At 44.5% G+C, this 13507-nt stretch overlaps 1 protein-coding gene across 1 annotated transcript; it reads left to right on the top strand.

Moving 5' to 3' along the window:
• The first annotated feature begins 6156 nt into the window (after positions 1-6156).
• ZNF367 (zinc finger protein 367) lies at positions 6157-12978 on the top strand. Its single transcript, XM_064140490.1, has 5 exons — positions 6157-6928; positions 7491-7641; positions 9170-9289; positions 9682-9820; positions 10377-12978. Exons 1-5 carry the CDS (start codon positions 6587-6589, stop codon positions 10612-10614), a joined length of 990 nt encoding a protein of 329 aa, XP_063996560.1. The 5' UTR covers positions 6157-6586; the 3' UTR covers positions 10615-12978.
• The last annotated feature ends 529 nt before the right edge of the window (positions 12979-13507 follow it).

Genomic DNA, 13507 nt, shown 5'->3' with positions numbered 1-13507 from the left:
GGTTATGGAGTAGGTCATCTTGAGTGTCATCACACTTCACATGCAAGACAGCCAGGAGATCAGGGCATGGGTTTATGAAAGGCAGATCCTGTCTGATTAACCTGATCTCCTTCTACAATAAGGTGACCAGCCTAGTGGATGAGGGAAGTGTCATGGACATTGTCTACCTGGACTTTAGTAAAGCCTGTGACACTGTCTCCCACAGCATTCTCCTTCAGAAACTCATGGCACAAGGCCTGGATAAGTGCACTCGGCACTGGATAAAAAGCAGGCTGGATGGCAGGGCCCAAAGAGTGGTGGTGAATGGAGCAAAACCTGGCTGGTGTCCAGCCATTACTTGTGTCCCCAGGGTTCACTACTGAGGCCTGTCCTCTTTAATATCTTTGTCAATAATCTGAATAAGGGGATTGAGTGCATGCTCAGTAAGTTTTCAGATTACACCAAGCTGGGGGGCTGTGTCTGCTGGAGGGTAGGGAAGCATTACAATGGGGTATGGACATAGTAGGCCAATGAGACAAGGCTAATGGTGTGGTGATTAACAAGGCTGAGTGCCAAGTCGTGCACCTGAGTCCTGCACCTGGATCCCAACAACCCCATGGTAAGCTACAGACGTGGGGATGTGTATGGTTGGAAAGCTCTGACACAAGAGAGAAACCTGTGGGTATTGGTTGACAGTCCATGAAATACGAGTCAGCTGTGTGCCCGTGTGGCCAAGAAAGCCAATGGTCTCCTGGCTTGTGTTAGAAACGGTGTGGCCAGCAAGAACAGGGAGGTGCTCATCCCCCTGGACTGAGCACTGGTGAGGCCACACCTTCAGTATTGTGTCCAGTTCTGTGCCACTCACGACAAAAAGGACTGAAGTGCCGGAGTATGTCCAGAAAAGGACAACGAGGCTAGCGAAGGGCCTCATAAGCATATGAGTTGTGAGGAGTGTCTGAGGGAGCTGAGGTTGTTCAGTCTGGAGAAGAGGATGCTGAGGGCAGACCTCATCACTCTGTACAACTATCTGAAGGGAGGTTGGAAGGAGGACAGAGCAGCCTCTTCTTGGTGTCAGTCAACAGGACTAGTGGAAATGGTTTCAAGCTGCACCACAGAGGGTCAGGCTAGGCATTGGGAAATATTTCTTCACGAGAGAGTTATCAAACATTGGAATGTTCTGCCCAGAGAAATGGTGGAGTCACTGTCCCTGGAAGTGTGTAAGCAGTATGTGGACCTGGTGCTTGTGGACATAGTTTAGTGTTGACTCTTCAGTGCTAGGTCAAGGGTTCAGATGGATGATCTTTGAGGTCTCTTCTGACTGGATGTATTCTGTGATTCTGATTCTGTTTAGGTACCAGTGTATTGAGGATAAAGTTTATAAAGGAGATTAAATATTCTTCAACTGTAGCTTGTCCCTTCATGTACATTCATATTTCTTCTTTTATATTTCTAAGATTTGCATGGTATGCTTTCCCATATATGATTTCGAAGGACTTACTCTCTTCTTCATCCTGGGAATTACTGAAATCTGTAAAAAACTAAGGGTAAAGATTTCCTGAAAAAGCTTAGAGATCTGTTTTTTGAGATTCATCCTTTTGACCTTTCCTCTAGACTGAAGCCTCCAGGGGGTGTGCCATTTCCATATGATTTGTAAAACCAAATAAATTCTCTGCACTACTTCTGTTACAAAATGAGCTCCACTGTCAGAAAAAGATACCTCTGGGATACCAAACCTAGGTATTATTTTTTCTTTTAACAAGGCCCTGATTACTTGCTTAGCTTTGTTGATAAGACAAAGGAAAGCCTGTGGCCATCCAGAGAAAGTATCTACTAACACCAATAAGTATTTATATCGGTTACACCTAGGTAATTCTATTTGCTTGTATTCTCCAGGAGTCGTTCCTTGTTTCACAGATCCTCCCATAATATTAATCTTATTTTCTGGTCATTAGCAGAACACATAGTACTTTTCCTAACTTCCACATCTGCTATGCTTTACATTTTAGGTCTAAACTCATATTTCTCTTAGAGATAATAATCTTCTAGGAATCAATAATTGCTTTAGTGATGTTATCCACCAATCTGCATCATTTTTTGGACCAATCTAATTGTTCCACTACCTGGTTTTCCTTTTCAGTGTATTTTGGTGGTAACAGTTGCATCTGAGACCCCAGAATAAAGCCCCTTTTGAAATGCATTCTTACAACTCCTTTTGGTTGAAAGGCTGCTTCTACTCTTTTCTTTTGACTCAGATATGAAGCTTAAAAAGGCTAAAGGTTTGGCCTTTTGAGTCAAACTATTGCTAAGCAGAAAGTTAGGGTATCTGTTGTCCTTGTATATCCAGCTGTCTGTCCTCCTTCTAACACAACTGTCGACAGTGGTGAAGAGTTCCGCTTCCACATCCATCAGGGGTCCATCCTGTAGGCTCGGTTCGCTGGAACAGATCTGTTCAATAGCAGTTAGACAATCATATTGCAATTCACTGTAACTTAGAAACTGGGAACAAGGCAATGGGGTTTGACATGGAAGAATGCCCCACTGGCCTCTTTCAGCTTCCCCATGCTTGTGTTAGCAATTCCACTGCCACTTGTCTCTCATGTCTCAAATTCAGGACTCCTATGGCAGGAGATTCTATTAACTTAATTTCTAAACATTCTTAAGAATCCTTTAGGTTTTTGTTTTTTTTTTTTTTAATAAATAAAAAGGTAATCTATATATTGTAACCATGTCATTGTATTTTACTCATTATATCATTGTTCTAGTTCCTCTGCTAATGCATTCACAAGCAGTGTGTGGCTATTTTTAAATCCATGGGGGAAGAAAAATCCAGCAAAGTTGCATCTTCCATCTGTAATTGGGTTTTCTATTCTAAAGCAAATATGCTCTGGCTTTGTTCATCCACAGGTACACTGAAGGAAGCAACTGTCAAGACCAGTACTGTAAAGTAAGTGTTATTATAGGGAATTGAGGCAAGGAGTGAGTATGAATTCGGAACCACAGGGTATGCATTCACTGTCCTGGCATTCATTTTTTGCAGATCCTGCACCAACCTCTTCTGAAAATTTAGGTTTCTTTACGGGCAAAACTGAGACATTGAAGTCCTGCTGACACCACCACCTCCAGCATTGTGCTGCGTGGTCTCCAATCTGGGGTTCTAAGGTGGTAGAGCACCAGCTTGGCCTGGCTACCTTTGCACATTTCAGATTTCAGTTCTTTGGTGTCCTCTCCTTGAGCAGAATTTGTTGACTATGCAGACTGTCTCCCTTGGAATGTTCTCAAAATGGGTCCGGGAGGTGCAGAGTTTCTCAGGGATCGACTTAGTCTCACTGGTGCTGTGACCATATCATGACCTTTTTGGTATGTGCATGTGGCCTTTGCCCTGAGCCAGAGCAGGGCAGCGCTGCAGAAGAGGCAACACCCTACCTTCACAAGACTTGTGACCACTGCCTCCTCACTGGCCTTGCAAAAACAGTGTTTTCAAGGCATACCCTTTAGATACAGCTATGACACCAGCTTGGCTGAATCCAGGATATGAGGTGGGGAGACTGTAATGGATTCGTCTGGTGCACTTCATTCTCATCTGATTCCTCCATTACTTCAACTGCTTCCTCTGTTCCTTTTCCTTTACCACATGAAAGACCTGGGCATTCCCTCTTCCATATTTATTTCTAGCACCTGTGAAACAACTGCCCAGCTTGTTGTGGGACAAGAATGCAGGTTAATTTAGTGCCATGAAGATGTCTGGTGTATGTAGCCTTGTGAAGATAAGATTGCCCTGTTTAGGCGAAAGCTACTGAAGCAAGGCTAAAACAACAAACCACACAGTTTCAAAACAGCTTTTGAAGGTTATAGTGCCTGAGTGAAGACCTTTGTATAATTAACTGCAAGATTAATATTAGACCAGTGTCAGGCTAAGCTTTAGTGTGGATGGGCTGCTTCTGCAAGCAGAAAAAGAAAAGAACAGGTGAAAGGTAGGATCCAGGCTCTTAAGCAAAGCACTAGGATAGTGATAGGTGCCAATTTTAATAATGTGTTCTGGGTTTATTGCTGTAATTATGAAAAGTTCTTGAATTTTGCACCTTTCCCTCTAGAGTACCATCTGTGACTTCCCACAATAGCTTTGTTGTACTTGATGAGGTAAGATGATGAGGAACTTCAAGGTTACAAAATTCCCTCATCTTTCTGGAAAATGAAAAATAAGAGAAATATTTTCCCCCAAAGGAAAAGGCTGCATATGGAGCTCAGTCTCCAGCAGAGTCTGAGGACTCCTTTCCTAGAGAGAGATTATAAAATCATAGAATGGTCTGAGATGGATGTCCAAAGGTCAACTAGTCAAATCACCTCTGCAGTCAGCAGGGGCATCTCAACTAGATCATGTTACCTAGAAGCCCTGCTGAGACTCACTTTGAATATCTTCAGGAATGGGCCCTCAAACACCTCCCTGGGCAACGTGTTCCAGCGTTTCGGTACCCTCATGATAAAGAACTTGTTCCTAACATTGAGTTTAAATCTACTTTTCCCTACTTTGAAGCCATTGCCCCTCATCCTATCATTGCAGGCCTTTGGAAACAGTCTCTCTCCATTCTTTTTGCAGGCCTCCTTCAGGTACTGGAAAGTTGTTTTTAGGTCTTCCTAGAGCCTTCTTTTTTCCAGGCTGAACAACTCCAGCTCCCTCAGCCCATCTTTGTAGCAGTGGTGTTCCAAATCTCTGATCATCTTTATGGCCCTCCACAGACCTTCTCCATCACATCTGTGTCCATCCTGTGTTGAGGACTCCAGAACTGGACACAGTACTCCAGATGAAGTCTTATAAGAGCAAAGTGGTAGAATCACCTCTCTCAGTCTGCTGGCTGTGCTTCTTTTGATACAGCCCAGGATGGAACTGGCCTTCTCAGTTGGACTGCTCATGTCCAACTTCTCATTCATCACCACCCTCAAGACCTTTTCTGCAGGACTGCTTTCTATCACCTCATCCCCCAGTTTATTGATAGTGAGAACTGTTCCCAGGTGCGGAACGTTGCACTTGCTCTTATTGAATCTCATGACGTTCACCTAGCCCCACTCCCTCCAGCTTGCCCAGGTCCCTTTGGATGACATCCTATCCCTCTGGCATATCAACAGCACCACTCAGCTTGGTGTCATCTGCAAGCTTGCTGATGGTGCACTCAATCCCTCTATCTATATAATTGATAAAAACTTTAACCAATAAAACTCCCAGTATAGACCTCTGAGGGACAGCACTTGTCACTGCATTCCATCTGGACTTCAAGCCATTAAACACTACCTTCTGGATGCAACCATTCAGTGAATTCTTATCCACTGAAAAGCCACCTAGCAGTGAATAAAAAAAAAATATACTGATTGCTGTACTTACCTTGCAGCTGAATTATAGTAAATTGCAGCTCTGTAAGAAATGACAAGACAGATCTGCTTCTCAGAAAACTGGCATTATGGTGAAGTTCAAAGGCTAGAACCCCTCTGCTGAGAGATTTGGACTGTTAAGCCTCGAGAAGGCCAGCTTACTGTGACTTTTCAGTACTTAAGGGGGCCTGTAAGAAACCTGGAGACAGACTTTTTAGCAGTCTGTTGTCACAGTATAACTGATGTAGGTTTGAATTAAAAGAGTGAGATTTAGACTTAGACACAAAGAATAGTATTTTTATGTTGATGATGGTGAGATCCTGGTACAGGTTGCACAGAGAGGCGGTGGATCTCTAAACACATTCCAAGTCGGGTTGTCTAGGGCTTTGAGCAACCTGATCTAGTTGAAGGTGCCCCTATTCACTGCAGGGAGAGGTGGGCTAATGTCCGTTAGGAGTCCCTGCCTGCTCAGCCCACGCGATGATCGCACGGCCGGCAGTTCCGCCCAGGCAGCGCGTCCATCTTCAGCGGGCGCCGAGCCTACTCCAGAGCGCCAACCCCGCCCCCCGCCCCCCGCGGGCCAATCAGCGTCTCTTCCGACACAGGGAGCGGCAGCGGGGCGGGGCGGGCCCCGCGGCCCGCGAGCTCGCGGAGTTTCGAATTGCGCCGGCGAGCCGGGCGCCCGCCCAATGGGCCGGCAGAAACGGAGAGGCCTCCGCCCTGACCCCGCCCCCGGAGGAGGGGCCGCTGGCTTCCTCGCCTAGCGATTGGGTGTGGACAACAGCCGCTCCGTGACGCAAGAGCCGGCTTGAGCGATTGGTTACGCTCAGGCGCGAAACGTAACGCGGGAAAACCTGGGGTTTGGCCTGAGCTGCTGGCGCGGAGTGGTCGCAGCGACTCCTCCTCGAACATCGCCGCCACGGGGACTGCCGGGAAGACTGGGACTGCTAGTGGGACCGGCGCCGCTTCGAAAAGGTTCGCAGAGGCTGCCATTCCTATTGCCGGGGGCAGGAGTCGCCTTTGCCGGTCCGCTTAGGAGTAGCCGCAGAGGTTAGGAGCTGCCGTCCCATCGATGAGCGGCTGAGGTGGGCCCGGGCGGCGACAGGTGGCGGCGGCCTCGGGACTTCCGTGTCGCTCCATACCCCCTCATCCTGCGACGTGGGCTCAGACAGCGGGGCTGGGCCGCCGCTGAGCCACCCCGCTCACCCATCCCCTTTTTCAAGCCGCTGCCCGAGAGGGGTCGGCGATGGCGGAGCGGCTGCCGCCGGGCCCCCCCATGATTTTTTGCCAGGACTCTCCAAAGCGCGTCTTGGTTTCCGTTATCAAAACCACTCCCATTAAACCCTCCACGCGAGGGGTCTGCGAGGAGCCGGCACCCGCCCTGCCCGTCCCCACCAGCCCCGGCTTCAGCGACTTCATGGTCTACCCTTGGCGGTGGGGCGAAAACGCCCACAACGTGACGCTCAGCCCCGGCGGCACCGTCGCCCCTTCATCCCTCCCGCCGCCCCGTGGGGGAGCGGGCAGAGCTCCTCCTGAGGACGAAGAAAAGACAGGGACCCAGGGCGGCGGCAGACATCGGCACCTGAAGGTTAGTGTGTGGGGGGGTGGTCGGTTGGGATGTGCTGCAGCTGGGCGCGAGGGGAGTTAAAGGGTGACTCCGAGCCGCGCGTCTCGCCCTCGCCCGGAGATTTAAAGTGAGGTCACTTCCGGCAGCAGCGCGCGGGTCCCGGTGCAGTCTGGCGGGGAAGGAAGAGGTGATGGGAGGGTGGAGGCAAAGCGCTGCGGCGGAGGGTAGCAGCAGAGCCGAGAGCCCCTTGTAGGCAGAGTGACGGCAGTGGGGTTTCTGCCCCTCCACTTAAAATGTGGTGAGAGGGGAATGTTTTGTCAGTTCTCCTCAAGTCACTGAGCATACCTAGGGCGCTGGTAGTGCCTGACGTGCCACGGCACCGACCGTAGACTAGCTGTTGGGAGCGAGCTAAGAAAGGGCTTGACATACCCGGGTTAAAGCCTAGACCGCTAACGCCGTCACAAAACCAGTCCTTTGTCGCACTCGTAACTTAAAAGTCACTTTATAGAAAGTTGCGGGGCTTGGCGAAACTTCAGGTGTCGTAACATGTGGAGTTTCAGTTCCATTAATTGTTTCCATGAAGGATGGGATAAGGCGAGGCCGTCCGAGGGCAGACACCGTTCGTGATCTGATTAATGAAGGAGAGCACTCCTCCAGCAGGATACGTTGCAATATCTGCAACAGAGTCTTTCCACGAGAGAAATCACTGCAGGCCCACAAACGAACTCACACTGGTGAGTAAACAGGTGGGAATAGCTGGCATGAGCTAGGAAGCAGAAGAGAAGGAATTAAAAAAAGCCCAAACCACAAAAAACCCACCCTACAAACTCAACCTCTTAATATTTTACTGCAATTGTTAAGGTAATCGTACTTTTCTGCCAATGCTTGTTAGTGCAATACAAGTAATTTTGTAACTGTGTTTGTCGTGGGAAAGTGTAGCAGCAACATTGGCTGTAACAGTACAGGTGAAGTGTGCAAATACTTAATCTGGTATCACAGACATCCTTGGTAAGAGGGGGAACTTTTCTTGAATGTAGTGTTCTGTGTGTGATAGCACCTTTTACTCTGATGGCTTCTTCTCTGCGGTTTGTTTCCTTCCTGCTGGTGTATTTTTCACACAACAATTGGAATTTAGCTGATAGAGGAGACTAAATTAAAAAGGCTGGCTGATAACCTAGGCAGCCTAACATTCTAGAAGTGGAGAATAAATGTTGAGAAAAGAGTTCAAATGCTTAAAATCACTATCCAGTTCTCTCCTCTCATTTTCTGGGCTAAGATAGTCATGCTAATTTACTGAGTTGTAGGTAGAAGGCAGCTTGCGGTTAACTTACAATTTAGGATCGAGTCAGCTGAGCTTGGACTGAACAAAAGATGCCCTTTTTTTTCTTGTTTTGTGTTCAAAAGTCACAGAATAATGTTAGCTCACATGATCTCTTTCACTCACTCGAGTCACTAAGACTAAATTAGATACTAATATTAAACAGCTGTTTTCTTATGTTCTTTATACAAAAGATATTTTTATTCACTTGATTGTATTAAGTACTTAATTGAGAAGACCTTACCTTGGTGTTGTTCTAATCATTCTTGTTCTGCCATCCTCACTGAATACTGGTGGCATGGCATGCCTTTTTATAGTTGCATGCAGTCTTGGAGAAGGAAAGATGTGCTGTCTTAGTTATTATAGTAGTTTGCACGGGGAAGTATTTCTTGATGACTGGACTTGAGAAAACTTTCTTGGCGTAAGTTGGAGTAAGTTCCTCTTGTGACTTCCATTACCACTTTTCTCAAGTAGGCTTCCCTGATCAGATATTTCTACAACTTCATGTGTTACTGTAATGTTGTATACCCTACTTCAGGCTATATTAAGGATAAAATATACTTAATATATCCGGTTACATCTATCTGAATTGCATTATTTGTCCATTAATCACTTCATATATTTCCTGATCTGTAGATGCATAGCCTTCTTGGATAAAGCTTATGTAGTGCTGTGCAAGAGGCTTAAATCAGAAAATATTAGGAAAAATATAATCCATCCCCCAGAAATAATTGTATTATCCAGAAACATTGAGCAAGTACTGTTCCAAGTAGAAGTGGATGTCTGCTATTTGATGCACCAGGGCTTTTAAAGTAGATGCAGGCATCTGGGGCGGTAAAAGGAGAGCAAGCCTGTGTAAGTCTCAAGCCAGGGAGTAGAACTGGTTATAAAGACTCTTCTTTTAGGTTCAGTTTTAATAAATCTGTTTTGTTGTTATTTTTAAGGTGAAAGGCCTTATTTGTGTGATTATCCAGATTGTGGGAAAGCCTTTGTTCAGAGTGGGCAACTCAAAACTCACCAGCGCCTCCACACAGGGGAGAAACCTTTTGTCTGCCCAGAAAATGGTGAGCCATTGGAGAACAATTTACAGCTTTCAGAACGTAGGGTCAGTCTAGTATAAGAGATGTATGCATGTTCACATCACAAAGATCCATAGAAGATTTGGATTCCAATTTTGGAGGATGTTCTAGGGGAGGGAGGAGAATAATTATACAAATATGTTTCTAAAGGTTGCATGTACTATATTATGTAAGTAGGTGATCAGTAATTCTATCAGTTGATAATTATGATGAAGAATGTTGCGAACGTTACACTAATGTGCTGTTTGCAATCAAATGTAGAGTTCTGAGTGAGAAAGATTGGATTTAGCAGCATCTTCATCCTACAAATTTTGTACTTACTTGGCTTTCTGATTTCCATAACATGTTCTTCATTGTCACATTGTGATTTTTTTAAGGCTGCTTAAGCAGGTTCACGCATGCAAACCGTCATTGCCCCAAACATCCATATGCCCGACTGAAGAGGGAAGAGCTCACAGACAGACTGAGTAAGAAGGAGACTGCTGACAATAAAGCTGTGGCTGAGTGGTTAGCGAAGTAAGTTCCTGAAGCTGTAGTCTTTATCTACATGCTTGAAAGAATGGTCTGAGAAAGCATTTTATTCTGCAGGGCAACCCTTCTCCCCACCCAAAACAAATCAAAACCAACTGTTCCTCCAGTACAAATCAGCACGGCCTTGCCTTCCCTTAAAGAAGTTCAAACTCAATTCAAAGTTCTTCACGAGACGTTCTTATTGTTTTGTTATCCTTTGTTTTTTGTTAAATGCTTATCTGCTTGATCAACACCTGCTAATATCCTATTACTTAGTGTTATTGTCTTGCCGAATTTGCATCTCTATGAAGGGCAACAACTGTTTACCAGGAGAAAAGCTTGCTTGCTGGGAATAAAGTAGAGGAGAGTCAGAGAGTACTACACTTAAAACACTAAGTAAAAAGAGGTTTCTGACTGCTTGAATACTACCACAGGGCTGAAAGATAAAGCCAAAGGCAGTGCTTAGACGCTTGTAAGCTAGTACTTGGGAGGCTTTTGCCAGCTGTGAGACCTTGATATGGAAGTTATGTCTTAAGAACATTATCTGCATTTGGTTTTGTAGATACTGGGAGAATAGAGAACAGCGTGCTCCTGCTTTGAAAACTAAAACAATCCAGAAAACAGATCAGGAGCAGCAGGACCCAGTGGAATATCTTCAGTCTGATGAAGAGGATGATGAAGAGAAAAACAGTGCTCATTCAGCTGCTCGCCGTCGCCTCCAGGAACAGCGTGAACGCATGCATGGTGCACTGGCTCTCATTGAGCTTGCAAACCTAGCTGTGGCACCGCTTCGAAAGTAGAGAGAAACCCTATACAAAAATATACTTCCTGGTGGTACTTAACCAGTTAGATCTTGAGCATAAGCTAAGCACCTTATTTGCTTATCATAGGCTGCTATTCTGTAGAATTTATGAAGAATGTTGTTGCCTCATAACATGGGGTGAGAGAATTGCACTTTTTGTAAGGTAAAAGACAGATGTAAAGTTTCTAAGTATTTTGTAAATATGGGATTGCATAATGCAGGGTCAACAAATTTACATGCTGTGGGATGCTAGATTTTGCAAGGTTAACTCATTTTTTGGAAGCAGTTTTCATGGGAAGCACTTTCTAAACAAAGTGTTCATGATTAGCAGAACAGTAGTCGTGGTCAAAGAAGGCTGAAAAAAGTTATTTGTCTGACAATGTAAGCAAATTTATATGAAGGGGAAGGTCTAAAGCAGGAATGAATCCATAGATTTCTGATGTCATTATATCTTTACCTAGTATCAATGCGGCGGAAGGCAAAGCTTAGTTGCCTCAACTTGCAGAGGGGAAGAAACTGCTTCATGCAGGAAACAGTAAGATCGTTCAGGATCTTCACTGTGACTGCTGAAGATATGAGGGCTGTTTCACATTTTCTGATTTGATTTCAGCAGAACCTTTTGGTAGCACTTGTTATTCCTAACATGTGATGTTAGGAACTTTTTGCACATTGTTGGTTTTATTTGCAAATGATTAGTCTTGCAAAGTCTAAACAAAGGTAAGCAAATTGGTAATATTTTTCCAGATATTTTTTTGACCCTGTGGTGATTTGGCACTTGATTTCGTTAATAAAGGGGATATTTTACAGAGTGGTATGGATTTGTAGTGAACTAGATCTCTTGTTAGCAAACACTAAGTTTTAAAGTTTTGCTCTTAAATGGTTTTTAGCAAATAGAAGCCTCCACACTTTCTGTGCATAAAGCCACCTTATTGCTTTATTTCAGGATAACATGCCAATTTCATGTTCACTAACTGTAGCATGGTTTTCAGTTAAACACTGCAGAAGTTTTCACTGTACAACTAGAATATAGGCTTCCAAAGATAGTTAAAAGCGATAAGAGTGTGATTTAATGTTTCCCAAATACATGAAGTTACAGATGCTGCCTAGCACTCAGATGCTGATAGAAAATGTTTAGTGGGACATCCTGTTACTTTGTGAATGTTGTATACTTACAAATTGCATTGTCTCACAGCAGTCTTTTTCCATATTTTCCTTTGAATGCAGACAGGAATTCCTATTATGCTAACAAAGCTGTGTTTTCAGATTGGTCTCATTGTGTGTGGTTTGTTTTTTGGTTAAGCTACTGCTTTAGGGGATATTAATAATTTTGTATTTACTGACCTGCTTGCTTTAAATTATTCCTCTTGTTGAAGGTCAGGACATTCAGATGAGAAGGGAAGGCACTTTCCCTCTCACTTAAACAAGAGGAAGAAATAATTTTAGATCAGTTGATAATAGACTGATCAGATATGTACAGCTGTTCCAGAAAAGTAATGTAATACTACACCAGAAACTGCAGCTGTTTTATTAGGTTCTCTGATAATTGATAACCTTCTGTGCTTGAAAATCTCATTAACCCAGTTTAAGTCATGTTGATACACTTTAGTTAAGTGTAGTTGAATAATTAAAAATTAATCACTTTCATTGAATTTAAGTAATTTTGCACCAGTGATACGGTTTAAATTTTGCTTTCAGCTCCTAAACTTAGCTGACATCAGACTCATTTATTTTTAAGGCTTAGGCTTAAAAATATGAAACACTGTAGTTCTAGGCTCATTAGTCTATGTAAACCTGATAATTCTTGTGCATAAATTCAGATAAGTTACCTGTTTTCAACTGTTCACTTGCCTGCATGCAAATGTAGTTTGATCCCAGAATGAGCCCTGAGCATAAATCGCTTGTACTTCTGAGTCATAACTGAGAAATTACTCTTGAGAACTATTTCACAGGGCACAAGATTTGTGTAATTACCATCCAGTTGCAGACTGGAGTTGTAACTTACTTCATTAGAATATATATTTTTTTAATTTATTTTTTTCCTTGTCACCTGTAGTGCTTTGGGTAACTTGCAGAGTATGTCTCCAAATACATGCGTACACTGAATTTTACTTGGCTGTAGACAAAATTGAGACAGCTGAAGCAGTATTCTGTTGTGATCAGTTTGGTGTAAAATGACAGTAAAAGGAATGAGAGGTGTAGAAGGTTGCTTTTTGTATTATTGAGAAGTGATTACACACAAGAAATTTTTGAAGTGTTGAGTGCTTTGAAAGATTGTCGTACTTTGGCATGATTTAACAGCAGAAGAGTGGATGTGCTGTCATGTTAATAGAAGCATTTAATAAAGAGTTGGTCAAATGTTCCAGTTTAGTGTGTGCTGTTCAGTAATTAAATACTTGAGTTCTTCCTTGTTCTTGTAATCCTGTCAGCCTGGTTTGTGGCAGAGCAGGGAAAGTATTTATTTTCCCTGTCTGTTGAAATATGACACACTAACCACCGAAAGGAAATTGTTTTGAGCTTTCTACCGTTTGCTCAACAGCCTGCTGCATAGCAGCCAAGGCCTATGGAAGTCAAGCTGCGCATAGCCGCTTGCTTTTGGGTGGTCTGGACCTCTCCCTTCGCTCAAGTTAAGTGCTCAGAGATACTGCACTCCCATCCCGTGAGACTAGTTGAGAACCAAAGCGAGCTTGGGCCAGAGGGTACCGTGAACCTTAGGAGCAGTCCTGCTAGCGCGGCGGCACCCGGCGCAGGCGGTACGTTGCGCGGCACTTTTGCCCCGAGTACCTTCACTTTCGGCCGACCCCGGCAAGCTGTAGCGACCGTGGATGGGCGCTGCCAGAGGCAGCGCGGCTGCCGGCACCACACGCGGGCAGGGCCTTTGGGCCTGGGCTCCG

Source organism: Pogoniulus pusillus, chromosome Z (genome assembly GCF_015220805.1).
Source record: "Pogoniulus pusillus isolate bPogPus1 chromosome Z, bPogPus1.pri, whole genome shotgun sequence".
NCBI lineage: Eukaryota > Metazoa > Chordata > Aves > Piciformes > Lybiidae > Pogoniulus > Pogoniulus pusillus.
The sequence above is the reverse complement of the archived record's forward strand: the minus strand, read 5'-3'. Positions and strand labels throughout refer to the sequence as shown.